The 13911-nt window shown below is 40.9% G+C and overlaps 1 protein-coding gene across 7 annotated transcripts in view; it reads left to right on the forward strand.

The window, feature by feature from the left end:
* Positions 1–13911, forward strand: part of LOC125769586 (four and a half LIM domains protein 2) — a 93684-nt gene that overhangs the window by 60162 nt on the left and 19611 nt on the right. The window contains exon 2 of one of the 7 annotated variants that reach the window (XM_049438318.1): positions 67–1796. The exons of 5 other annotated variants lie outside the window; for them this stretch is intronic. In XM_049438318.1, the coding sequence (XP_049294275.1) occupies positions 67–1527 (1461 nt within the window). In that variant the 3' untranslated portion in view covers positions 1528–1796. Of the gene's footprint in view, positions 1–66; positions 1797–13911 lie in introns of those variants that run through there. One more of the 7 variants, XM_049438319.1, reaches the window with a different exon arrangement.

Here is a 13911-nt window from a genome sequence, read left to right on the forward strand (position 1 = left end):
ATCATCACTCCGGAACTTCCCGTACGGGTGAAAATTGTTCTAAAACTCGTTTATCTCGAATTCTAGGGAGATCTCCCGCCCGGCAGCGCATCCGCGTCGGTTCGAGGAGTGACTCCGGTGAACGATGGCGGTCGGATGCTTTCACCGTTGGCCGCTCTCGAAGTGGATGCCGGCACAGAAGGTGATACGGAGGGCGAGACCGATCAGCTACTGTCGGTGCCAAGATTAAGAGGTGCCTCGTCGGCACGTTCCAAGTCTTCAGGCTCCTCGTCGTCGCAGTCACCCAGACGCAAGTACAAGGAACGTAAACGCGTTGCCCGAAGTCTTACACCGATTGATTACGATCAGACGTTTATGGATAGTTTCACTGAGCAGCGACTCGCCGTATCGCCATCCGAGCTTGAAGACTACATCAACAGTATGGAAGAGATTAATTTCGTGCCTCCACCGCTGGTGAAACCGCCCTACATATACACTACAGAGCTTCCCAGCCTGCTATTGACCGACGAGCTTGGAACTGACGCTCAGTTTCATGATGAAATGTCTTCGAAGTCTTTCTACGGACAGAGCCATCCACACGAAGGCGTCACACTCAACCACAGGGTGAGCTACGTCGAATGGATCAAAAAGTTTCCCGACAATCAAACGAGTCACTTGGGACTGGAGGACTTTGATAGCGACGACGAGGAGGTTGAAAATATTATCCGACAAGCCGAGGGCGACAAATCGACATTGTTTCCCACTGATGTGCCTAAATCGGCTGGTAGTTCACCGCAACCTTCGAAGCCGGAACTTCCAATGACACCCGAGAATGGAGGTTCAAGAGCAATGAATGCATCAAACAATGAGCGTAACGAGTTTCCGGTTAATGTGACTCCGGCGTACGCTACTCCTTCACCGGTGTCGCTTATATCAGACCTATCGGATCTCTCCTCCCAATCCTCGCAAGTTACCCAATCATCCCAGACCTTGTCTTCTTCGTTTGCACTTGGATCACCGCTATTGAACAGCTCCCACAATATTTCGTCCGAGCACCATTTCACACCGATTCCCTCACTGAGCGAACAATCAAACGAAAGTAACTCACAGCTTTCACCATTACAATCACCACAACCGTTACCACAGACTAATACACACCTGCGACCAAGCCTCATCGTCCCGGTCGTTACATCCCGTACACCATCGGTGTCACCTCTACCGCTAGACATATCGCCAGAGGAACTTGTGTTTGAAATCGGCCATCTTGATGGATTGATCTTTGAAGCGAAAAGTCGCGAACCAACGCCATTACGGACACTGAGCCGTAACGAACAACCGCCGTTGCTCAGTCCAGATGAGTTAGCCTTCGATATAGGCAATATGGGTGGCTTAATCCTGAGCCCGCCAAGTCGCAGTGTTTCACCAATGCCTCTCACACCTCACCCATCGTTAGACTCTTCTGTCTCGTTATCGCCTACCTCATGGGAAGCGAACGAGCAGCAAAACGCTACAGCACATTCAGCGATACACAACGAAAACACGAAATAACGAATAACGATACAAAATACACCACGATAAACACTCGTCTACACCAACCTCTCACAGACTCGGGACTGGAAACATCTGCAGCTTCGTATCGAAGAACAGATACTGAAGCACTACACTAATGTCTTAGATGCCTTCAACGTATGTTCCCTTTTGCAATTGATACCTGTTTCTCTGTGACCATGTTTCGCTTTTTGTAGTGGGTTGTGTGTTTTTTTACAATAAAACAGAGTTACTAAGAAAGAAACTGTACCAAATAGACCGAAAACTAACCGTAATTGTAGCAATTTCACTAAACGGTGTGCAAGTATAATTCTACCGATAAGTATTGAGAATGGAGTGTTATGTTTGTTTGCGTGTGTAACTCTTGCTAGACATTTGGCAAAACCTCGAAAGGCTTTCGTCGGGATGATTGTTGACAATTTAATTAACGAACTGAAGTAGCGTGAACCGCTGAGCTTCGCCCGTGGTAGCTTGGGACACTAGCCAAACATTTTACGCTTCATCAGTACAGCAGATCAACCGTAACGATCCTAATGCCTGCCCATCCACAAATAGATACTGTGCAGAACTGTGCAAGGAGGTGGTTTGTGATTAGGGTTGGGTGTGTGCTGGTCGTAACTATGTGCAAGGTGCAGCATATTGTTGTCGGTAGACACAGAGACAGTGAGTGTGGGAGGCATAGATTAAGCGAGAAAAGCGGATGATTTTGCAACAATTATTGCGCTCTTTTGTACGCTCGTTGGCACGTTGATTGTTGACGGTGGGGGTCTGATGGTGATTTATACAGTCGTCAAAATTGTTGGACAGCAATGATCTTTTAGCAGCAGCTTAACAACGCAGATCGCTTGTTTATCTTTCGTCTATGCGCAATGAAAATATTCTACCTAATAGCAATAATAGAAGGAATGAATGTTTATGTAAAAGTTTGAATTATAAATTATTTGTACACTTGATGGTTTTTTAGGCTATTTTTTTATAAAACTTTCAAATGTTTTTTTTTTTTGCTCGGTTAGAACGGCCTGGCCGTATCAAGATACTTTCAAATGTTTGATTGTTAAATAATACTTTAAAAACATTCAAACATACATACAAATATTAACAAAAATATAAATCTAACGGATCGAAGATAATTGAAAACAAGGAGAAATTATTATCTATTTGAATTTGCGCATTCTGAGTTTGTGAATAAACTGTCATGGGAACATGGTAACGATCAATAAAATATCAGTTATTTTGAACTTTTCTATGAAAATGATAAACACAATTAAAAGCTGTAAAAATATATCGATCTCACTAACATTAATAGAGTTCAACCATGTAAATTATTTGCTAGGTTTACGATTGCATCACACCAACGGTAAATGCCTGCGCTTCGCGTAAATTTGAACTGTCCATCACTGCACAACCTACATCTGTTCGGATGAATTTGACCACAACGCACCGTGAACAGCTGGCCGATGTACAATTTTGTTGGAAGATTCGTTCTCAGTTTCTTTCAGTGACTCGATAATTGGCAAAGGCGACTCAGTTCGGGCCATTTCGTTGGCGCGTTCTGAATTCCACAGAACAAATAAAATAGATCTTCAGCTCTTCAGCTCTTCAGCTACGCCAACATTTCACCAGAGGAAAAGGTTCGCTAATGTATAAATAAATCGTGAATCAACCCATATCTACCTGCAACTGTTTGAACTGTGGGTGGAAGTTAATTGATCTATAAATCAAACGCGAACTGCACTATGGTACGTACAACACGCAGAGTAGCTCACAGATTCTATAGCGAATAGTTTCTCGAAGCGCAAGCAAAACAACTCTACGAAGGCGCAAATTTCATGTGTCGATGAGAACATTATCGCAAATGATGGAACAGACCTAACGGGAAGAAAACAACGGTTAGTTCTCAAAACAAAATGTCAACCGGAAGTAGCAGAGCATGGAAAATAGCTTAACGCCACAAGTGCAATGTGCTCGCCTCATGTTTATTGATAGTTTGATGGGAAGTGGAATGTTTTCCACTTTGCGCAGCAGGTGAATAAAAATAGCGTCCACCATATGATGAACCTAATACGCTTTGGTTATTTTTTCATTCCTCTCTATAATTCTAATTTTACCCACATGACGGTCACTACTAGTCAGGTCATCACTGGAAGAAGGGTACACCCTCACACACACACACCTCACTCGTGTCCATTTTTCACATCTCATCGCGTACTGGGAAATTATTTTTCTGACTATCTTTGTTAATTCAAAACAAAACAAGGATATTGTGCTGTTGTGCTAGATCAATCGGTACGGATTAACCGGCGATCGTAAATTAGCTCCCGCACTTGAAGCGGTATTCTTAATCCGATCTAATACGTAATCTGTGGCATTTCCATCAATTTGCTGCTGTTACGAGAGGTATAAATTTTCGTGTTTAATGAGCATTCATCGACGGAACATATGTGAGAAAAAGAACAAAATATCGATGGGTGTTTATATCCGTTTAAAAATATTAGTGTTCTTCCCTTCAACTCCGCTACCTACACAGGCCGGCCGGGTTCGAGTCAAGAGGTTAGGACGTCAAGTTTTTTTCCCCCACTAATAACCTCTTGGCTACTGGCTCATGATCGAGCATTGGTTTCGGTTGGCCTTTATAACTGCCCCATCGGTGGACGATGGAAAATGTAATATTAAACTTTCAAAATTCTACCATTCTATGGAGAGTGTCCGGGATCGTTCGGATGTTGGGTCGAAGAAATACGTTCGGATGCGTGGTCGAATCTGTTTTCAGTCGCGCACGCCACCACCGATTCGATTCGATTTTGGTGAGGTACCATTTTCCATCGTTTTTTATGGCAATTTCTGTTCAGGTTTTTGTCGCACACGCAGATGGCATGGCATGTTCATCAATTTAGCACGGGCCAGATAGGAAAAAGACGCCTCCGGAAAGATTTTGTGATCGTGCCGGGTGCATAATATGAAAACGCGCTCGTTCCCCGATCACCAATCGGCAAGGAAGAGAGAACCGTACCAGATCCACTCGTGTAACCGCACCTGCTCACCAATGCACTTTCGCTGGTATTTGTTGGAAATGCGGCCATGTGGCCCATGTGTGTGCTATGTCGTTATCCATCCATCGCGAAAAAGCTGCTCGGTGAAAAATCGCCCCCTTGTAACGCTGGGCGTATTTCGGAGGTTAAAAATTTGGTTGATTTATTGTTTCGGAAATGTGCCGCACAGGTTCCCTGTGGCGGCTAGGGTAGCACACATCACGGTGAACTGCTCGAACCTGCCAGAGCAAGGCGATGGTAATGTTGAAAGTGTTGTTCCATATGCCTACTTACCGCGTTCCCTCTCATCGACTCCTTTGTACATACTGACCCCTCGGGTTTGTGTCTATGTGTTTGTAAGGTATAGTTGTAGACCAAAACGCATCGTCGTTGGATTTCGTATAAACACGCCATTGAAATTGTTTTTCTCCCAAGATTCTCGCTTTGTTGTGCACGGTACAACACCTTACAGGCCAAGGCCTGTGGCATTTACTACCAAGCCAAGCTATTACCCCTTTTTTATCATTATTAGCTCTCGTGCGCTCTGACTTACATTTGGGTTAATGTTTGGAAAACGAAATCACCAACCTTTATACTTACAGTAAACTAATCCTGCCGCGCTGCAAGAGGAAAAGAAAGCAAAGGGCGCGATAGGAGGGAAAGGAGTTGCTTTACAAAAATGCAATTTTCAATTGCGCAACTGTTAGTATGGGTGATTAAATCACAACCGTAAACAAGAAGCTCTGTTTTAATTTTTTGTAACGTACACGTTCAATTGCACATTTGACTGTGGAGAAATTAAATAACACAAAGAAACAATAGCAATAGTATAAAAAAAAACCAGAAAGCGAATTTGTTGGGAATATTTTATAATTTTATATTATTTGTTTTATGTTAGTTAGTTAGTTAAGTTCTTCTTTATTGGATTACTATAATTGGATGTTGTATAACAGAGTACAAATTGTTTTTTTCTTTGTAATGGTTTCGACTTATTCATCTTTCCGCATTGATTGAGGATTATTTCTTAGCATTTACCGTGCATTAATTATTTTTCGTTTTTTGTTTTGAGAGTGGTAATGTGAGAAAAATTGGTTACAGAAAAAACTCACGGGAAGAAAAAACTCACGGGAATTTTGTTTTATGTAGTAGTATTATCTTTGTAGTATTTTTTTTTAAATTTTCAAAGTCATTAATAGATCATTTTAATATTTTATTTATTGTTGTGTGTTTTTCAAGGTTTAATTTTGATAATGACAATCGATGATAACAGCAGTGTTAAGAAAGAGCAATTGTGGTAGCAATTTCTAAAACATTTTAAGGGAAATTTAAAAAATCTACATCCGGGATACACAGGGGCGAGCCTGTGGTGTATGTGATAAACGGCACCAGTTCCACACTACACCGGGTATCAAATCCCATGCGGACTAGTGATGGACGGGTCGATCCGAAACTATTCGGTCAGATTCAGAAAGTGCAACGATTCCGGTAGGCGCAAGCTACTTTTAATTTCGACTCGTGTGTGCTGCAAGTTCGGATCGGAACTACTGAACATACTTATATTTGCGGGTCAGCCCGAACCCGCTACACTAATTCTGCTGCACCCGACTGCGGGTCGAATCATGAAATGTATGTCCCATCACTAATCCCTTCGTACACCGTTGACAGGCGGAGAAAAAACGAGCAAAATAAATTGTTTCAAATTGAGTTTAAATATTTACAGTGTAGGAAGTCTCTGTTTTTGTATGTAAAGTAAAAACATACTTAAAAAAGAAGTTACTCAACAGCAACATAAATAACTCGTTACAGCTTGATTTAATCGAATTAATGCATGTTGTTAAACAGCTAACGCTTTGTTACACAGTACATCGTGTCGTACGTTACAATTTCCATTTATCATGTCCATTCGGACGTCTCTATATCTGTTAATCAATAGCCAAATTACACACAAACACTCATGTTGTTTTGTTTTTATTTTCTCTTTCACAGGTAAGCCACAAATAAAGAACAGCTCCACCCATTCTCAATAGGTGACGAAACAAACGACCAAACAAAACTCAAAGGTAACAACGCTGTAACCGAATGACCAGTTGCCTAACTAACTTTCTTCCCGGTTTTTTCCGAACCGCTTCGCGTGTATCGCGACATTCGACCCACATCTGTCAACGCGCTGCTTCCGTCAAATCTATTTCCGATTCACCTACCGACACTGTCCCAAGAAGATTGTGATGCTCCAACACGGCAGCAAACAGACTGGTGTATTGTTTGGTGTATTGTACCACTGGGCAGTGCGCACGATTTTCCTGTAACGTCTTGGAGTCCTTTCTTGAGCTCACACTTTGCGTGATGATGCCGCTAACAAGCTTCTTCACTTACAAACAAGTCGAAAAATAATATCTATTTTTTATAAACCCTCTCTTACCGTGTTGCGTGTTTAGAGGATTTGTTGCGACTTCAATTTTTATCATCTTTAAAGAGGCGTCTTTTTCTATCCCCTCCGCAAGCAGCACACACAAAACCACAAGTGTCCATTGATTTATGGTTGCTCGTAAAAACGCATCAAACCCCGTGACTGCTGATCGTCTGGGGTACGTAAAAAAACTTGATGAAAGTCTGTAACGCAACATCGTAAAAAAAACTCGTCTTTTTACTTCGATTCGATTTGCGCGCCACCGAATGGTTTTGTAGTCGTTTTATTTTGCTCAGTTTCTACTAGTGGCGTTTATTTTTATTTGGCTTAAAAACCCTCATCCGCTAGCGGCTGGCCACGAAACCAACCGATGGATCGTAGAGCAGATAAAGTCGGCCTCACTTCCGCCACACAAAACAAGTGATAATTCGTCGTCTGAATGAAAATCGAACCGCCAGAACGGATGGGATAATATTTATGCCATTCGGTTTATGAGCCCGGTGTAGCAGATTATTTATTTATCCACCCGCGATGAGGATAACTTGTAGCTTTAGCATAGTGTTGATCGTTTGCCTTCAATAAATTATCCGTCCTTCGGGATTAACATTTTTCACACTTTTGAGCGTATGACAAATTTCGGAAATGGTAGTTAAACAAAGAAAACAGACGCTCGGTAATTAAGCATGATTACGAGGATCAGTGTTGAGCGTGTTTCGGATGGTGGAATGCTTCCGTTAAGTCGTCAATGTCGTAATTATTTTCCGAATTTCAATGGTTGGTTGCTGTACAAAATAGCTATGTAAAGTTTTTTTGTACACATTTGATTTTTATTATATATGATTCAATAATTTCAATCAATTGATCATCTCACTTTCTAACATGAATCAAAGCGCTGTTCTAAGTAAACATATCGATGTGTCCGATTCCTTTTTTATGTTTTTTTTCTCGTCACCGATGATGGGTGACGTGTGAAAAATTATCAATTCCCTTCGAAACACCATGAATCAGACGGGGGCGCAAATACGTGTTTCTTTTTCCGTCCTCCCGATAGATAGATACACGACGCTTGTTACTGTTTTCGTGTTACAAACTCTTGTTTTCTACCATTTCTCCCAACGACGTGTGAAGTCGTTTTGATGTGTAACGAGCGCAAAAGTGACCTTAACCGTTAACGGTGGTTAGTAAAAACAACCCCACTGACAACAGTTAGCACCATGCGCCTCCACCAAACGTCTTTTTTTCTTTGGGGTAGCCTTTAAAAAATCGGGTGGAGGAAAAACAGAACAATTCCATTCGAGTTGTCGAAGTTTTGCGTGCCATGACGTTATCTTACGCTGTGGAGGAGGAAGTTTTTATCCGTTCTTCCTTTTTTTTTTGTAAGGCTATGCGGAGAATTGATATCAATCGCGAACACAAGCAACCGATATAATGGTGACGATTGTTGGCTATTTTGTATTTGTTAGGTTTTGTTTTTTTGTATTGCTCAAAATGTATTTTTGGTTCGGGCAACTCATTGTTAAATTTTTGACGCAGATAACGCCGTGCAAAACACAATGAATGGTAAGCGTTCTATGACGTAAAACCGAATAGATGCTGCGTTTAATGCTAATCGTATCATGAAGGTGGTGTGCTTGATCAACCAAACGCATCCTTACTGATCGTAAAGTAAAGTGATTTGGTTTAATTGATTTTTCAAGTAAGTTTAAACTGTTTTACTACCGCAGAGACATCAATCTGTTTTGAAATGAGTGATCTTTCGTGATGCTGTCAAATTGGAATAAATGAAATATGTTGCTTTTTTGTAGGTGTTTGGGATTTTGGTGTGTATCGAATTACGTTCAGAAATGTTAGTTGTAATGCAAGCTTATATTTTCTCCCAAAGTAAGCATATACAGTGGCGCCAATTTCTTCCCAATTAATTCCAATAGGATCGTTTTCCTGTAAGCAGGAAGGCAGAAAAGTGAACCCCGAGGTTGTGGTGGAAAAAACAAAGAAAATCTTATTTAGGCCTTCTTATCCGAGGAAGATAATGCGAACCGTCAACCGACCCCTTATGTGTATGGAAGCATATTTGTGGGGAGCATAACTCACGAGCTTTATGACTTATGAAGACGTGGTCCATGGCTAGCTAGCTTAGACCAGAAGTGATACACTGTGCATACACGAGGACAATTGAATCCTGTGGCCTTTTGTACCAAGACCAACCGTATTATCATGTCTTGAATTACTCTACTCTATAAACTCTATTCTATTATATTTTTCAACAGTTTCCAATTTTCACTTTCTATACAGTGCTGAAATCGCAAACTTTGAGTTGATAGTTTGAAGTAGTAGGTAGTGGTGAAGATCTCCGAAAACCCCAAATTTATTCTGAGCTCAACTCAGCTTAAAAAATAATGAACGAATTGGATTGGAGTGTCGAAACAAAGGACTATGAACAGTAACTCCTGTTTGGTAAATCTGCATCACTCTAAGTTCAGTAACTTAAAGTATAAACTTTGCAAGAATAATAGAAACCTTTTATAAAACCTTTATAGCTTGCTTAAAGACCTGGCTACAAAATAGTTTTGTTTCGATGTGATCGGTTGTGCAAGATATGGCATCGAACTTCTGTTAAGCTTCATTGCGGCAATCTACTTGATACCTTCGACAAAACATACACAAAGAACCAATTCAGGAAAAAGGAAATAAACAAAAATGTCAAATTTTCTGTAATAGTTTGAGAGTATTTTTTTTAGTGATACGAAAAAGCTCTCAAAAAAACGTCCTCTAAACTAAATCGTAAAATAAAGAAATCTATGTAATACGTTTTGAAATCTAAACATCTTGAACTTCGGTAACAAACTGTCCATTCGTAAGAACTCCGTGTATAAATATTCGTGGTTTTAACATAAACCACCAGCTAGATGTTTTGCGTTACACCGGGCAAAAGAATTTGTGCAGATGACAACCATCGACAACGCCGGATGATGACGGCCTGCGATTGCACTTGAAAAATGATGCCAAATCACGCTCCCGGCAGCCGGCACCCATCAGAAACATCAGCCTACGGGGTGTTTCATTACACAGGTTCTTGTTTTTTTGTCTCCTCGTTCTCCAATCCCACACATTACCGCAAATGCTGTTGCTTCTCGCTATCGGCAATGTTTTCACCTCCCGTTTTGGGCGCGTATCTCTAATTATTGAAAAATGGTAAGACATGTCGACACGTTACAAGCAAGTTGCTTTTACATATTTGCGTTGCGCCCGGAAGGGTCGCAACGGACCACTGAGGAATGCTTGCAAGCAAGTGCAGAAGGGGGGGGGGGGGTACTCCACCGTACCTGCTCATTCTAGTACGTTTGTCGTCGTTACTGTCCGAGGTGGCAATCCAACAGCGACACTCCAAGGGCACCAGACACGCGCGAACAGGTGGGCGACATCGTAAGGCTGGGGGCCACTTTTTGACCTTAACTCTGTTCTGCGGATTTTGCTAAATGTCCTACCGTCGTACATTCCATGTTTTGGTGAAGGTACACTATATGTGTTTGTGTTTGCTATCTTCACTTAAATGACTTACTACTTTCTATTCTTTAAATACGTTTTTGAATCATTGATTGAGATCATATCATATTTTCTCTAATGTATTATCATTTTCTTTATCCCCAAAAATATTTGGGCGATTATAATTGAAAAATTACTTCTGACATTCACTCTTTTTCATTCGGTGCAAAACCACATCAAAGGTCCCAAACTGCGATTTATGCCGCCTAATACCCGATGCTGTCAAACATCCTTTACAAACACCACATGATAAGCGGTCATTAAACTTGTTTCGTTTTTTTTTCTATATGCCTTCTGCAACGGTCCGCAAACGCTCATGCCGGACGTCTAATTATGCCGGATACTTTTTATTTACAAAGCAACATACCCCGACAAACGTAACGTTTTAAATACCAAGTCTCCCACCCAGTCCTGTTACACCCCCTTGAAGCGGACTCGAAATGATGAGGGCGGTCAAAAAGGAAAATGGAACACACATACATATATGATCAGGCGTGCGCGCACAGCGTGTTGAAGGAAAAATCAGTTCACAGTTTTGTTGTTGAGATTTTTTTTCTCTCTCTTTTCTCTGCTTTCCCTACATCAGCACTAGGGCCAATTGTTTCTTTGACCTCTTGTCGCTCGACGGCCCCCAAAATCATTGTCCCAGTAGCCACACCCGAGCACACGGTACGATAGGGAAAAAAAACAAGTTTCATCTCTCCTGCTGTAAAACGCAAGAAAACACAGCTGAAACCTGGGGTTAAGGCAATGGGTACTCCGCAACCGGGTAAAGAGTTTTGTTCGGGTCGTGTGCAGTCACGAAATTATTGCCACCGGCTGACGAAAACCTCTTCCTTCTCGCTTGTCAGTTGGAAAGTTCGCACCACTCGCCGTCGACTAACGACATGTCCACGACTAAGAGTGCTAGAAAGAAATGATGCTAGAGTGCGGAAGCGAGATATGAGGTGAATTTTCATTCATTAAAAACATCGAGAAAATGAGAGCGAATGCGAGAATCTGCTGTGACCCGCTCGGTCAGAACGTTCGATGCGCAGCAGCATCATAATTTTGAAAGTAACGGGCGTAAATCCGTTAAACGGCGCGTGCCACGTTCCGAACAGAGCCATAGCGTTGCCCGTACTCGTATGTTTTGGCACCTAAAAATAACGCAACGGGCGTATGTTTTGCTGTTCTCCGTTGAGGGGAAATCCGTGTGAAGTGTGACCCGGGATCCGGTTTTGTTTTGGCTCCCGTTCGTGCGTTCGTTTGCTCGCGTGATCAAAGTTGATTCTACTGCGTTTTTCCACGCACGCAACATTGGGAACGGCAATCGATTAAATAATGTAGTGTTGTTGATATGTTCTGACTCACGTTGTTATGTTTTCCATTTTTACTGGCATGGTAGGATATCCGGAAAATTTAACATATCTTCACTGCCAGTTCTTAGCTATCTCAGCTATGGAGTCGATATATTTTGGATAGCTTTAATGTAAATGCAAAACTTTTTTTAATCAATGTGGCTCTACACCAAACATACTATAGTACAAGAGTATCGATACCTAATACTATCAACGTTTATAGATATATCTATATATATAAAATTCTCGTGTCGCGGTGTTAGTGTGCAAACTCCTCCGAAACGGCAGAACCGATTTGTATGAAATTTTCGCTAAACGTTCGTTAGGTATGAGAATAGGTTTAGCGCTATAGTTCGTTTCGCTAGGTGGCCTCTGGCCATTATTATGAGTTCTTTTCTGTTTTTCCTACGGGAGTTATCAAGTAGGCATAGCCTTTTTTGCAACACAAATAATGTTAAATGCTACTAAGACTAAAAGTTTCTAACGAACAAATCAATCAGAGTAGATACACATGACGATTTATTTGTGTAATTTTATTAATTAAAGTGTATGTGTGAGTGTTAAGTCAGTAAAAAGCAAGTGTGTGAATAATTAAAAAAAAACTGCTGTTTAGTGATTTGCGGCTCGGTGGTACATGTGGAATCGACACCTTACACGGAAGGACCTGGTATTAAATCCCAATCGTCAAGGAAAGCCAGAAATACCTTCTGAAGTAGCAGGAAAGAAGAAGAAGAGCCACAAAAGAAGAAAAATTGCTTTCATTGGGAATATCATTTGGATTAAGAATGACAATAATTTAAGAATTTTCTATTGATCAACGATTTTCTCTAATCGCCACTCTAATAATGCCACACGAATCAAAATTGAACTCTTAAACTGTTTGCTAGAAAACTTTAATTATAAAACGCATGTTTAACACTTTGACTGGCAACCAAATCGCTCTTTGAACCGGTTTTATGATGTCGTTTGTTTAGCTAATTTCTTGAAAACTTCTTCTGTCTTCTGATTCTGAGTCTGATAATTACGATGTTAATGATAGTGTATGTGATGAATTTGCTCTCCAGATATTTTTAGATAATATGACTTAGACAAAGAGAGAAAACCCGAAAGCTCACCTCAATAATCCAACCCCAACTGCATGAAGTGAATTTATCGGTCAACAAAAAAAATGTTTTTGTGGAAGAAATCTGCTTTGCTAAGCCGCTTTTACATATGACTCCGAAACACTTTATAGCTTTGATAATTAATCTACGAGGATATCTTTGAAATGGGGCGGCCCGGTGGTGCATGTGAAAAACGGCGCCCGTCCACACGGCAGGGACCGGGTTCAAATCCCATCCGGACCGTCCCCCCGTAGCATGGACTGACTATCCTGCTACGTGGTAAAATAAGTCTTGATACGGCCAGGCCGTTCTAACCGAGCAAAAAAAAAAAAAAAAAAAAAAAATATCTTTGAAATTTTGGTAGCCGTAACAAACAAATACGCCTTAAAAACGTTGAATAATGTTACATTATTCACAAGTCTTCGACATGGTTATCAGGGTGCAACTAATTTTTACCTACCGTATTTATCAGAATATTTTGCAAACACGGAATGATATTAGTGTACTTCGTACGCGGTACGTTGAGTGCATTTGTCATCACCCAGAAATTGGGTGATGTGGGAAGTGTTTGTATCACCCACGAAATGGGTAATGTGGCAGTCAACGTGTTAAGGGCAAAACTAGGTTTGCCGGGTAAGCTAGTATATATATATATATATATATATATATATATATATATATATATATATACTAGCTTACCCGGCAAACCTAGCTTTGCCCTTAAACATGCGTTTTGTAATTAAAGCAAACATTTTGAGTGTTCAATCTTGATTCGTGTGGCATTATTAGAGTGGCGATTAGAGAATATCGTTAATTAATTGAAATTTCTCAAATTATTGCCATTCTTAATCCAAATGATATTCCCAGTCAAAGCAATTTTTCTTCTTTTTTTGTGGCTGATTTTCATCTGCTACTTCAGGGGGCATTTCTGGCTTTCCATGACGATTGGGATTTGACTCAGA

This window comes from Anopheles funestus, chromosome 3RL, assembly GCF_943734845.2.
Source record: "Anopheles funestus chromosome 3RL, idAnoFuneDA-416_04, whole genome shotgun sequence".
NCBI classification, from domain to species: domain Eukaryota; kingdom Metazoa; phylum Arthropoda; class Insecta; order Diptera; family Culicidae; genus Anopheles; species Anopheles funestus.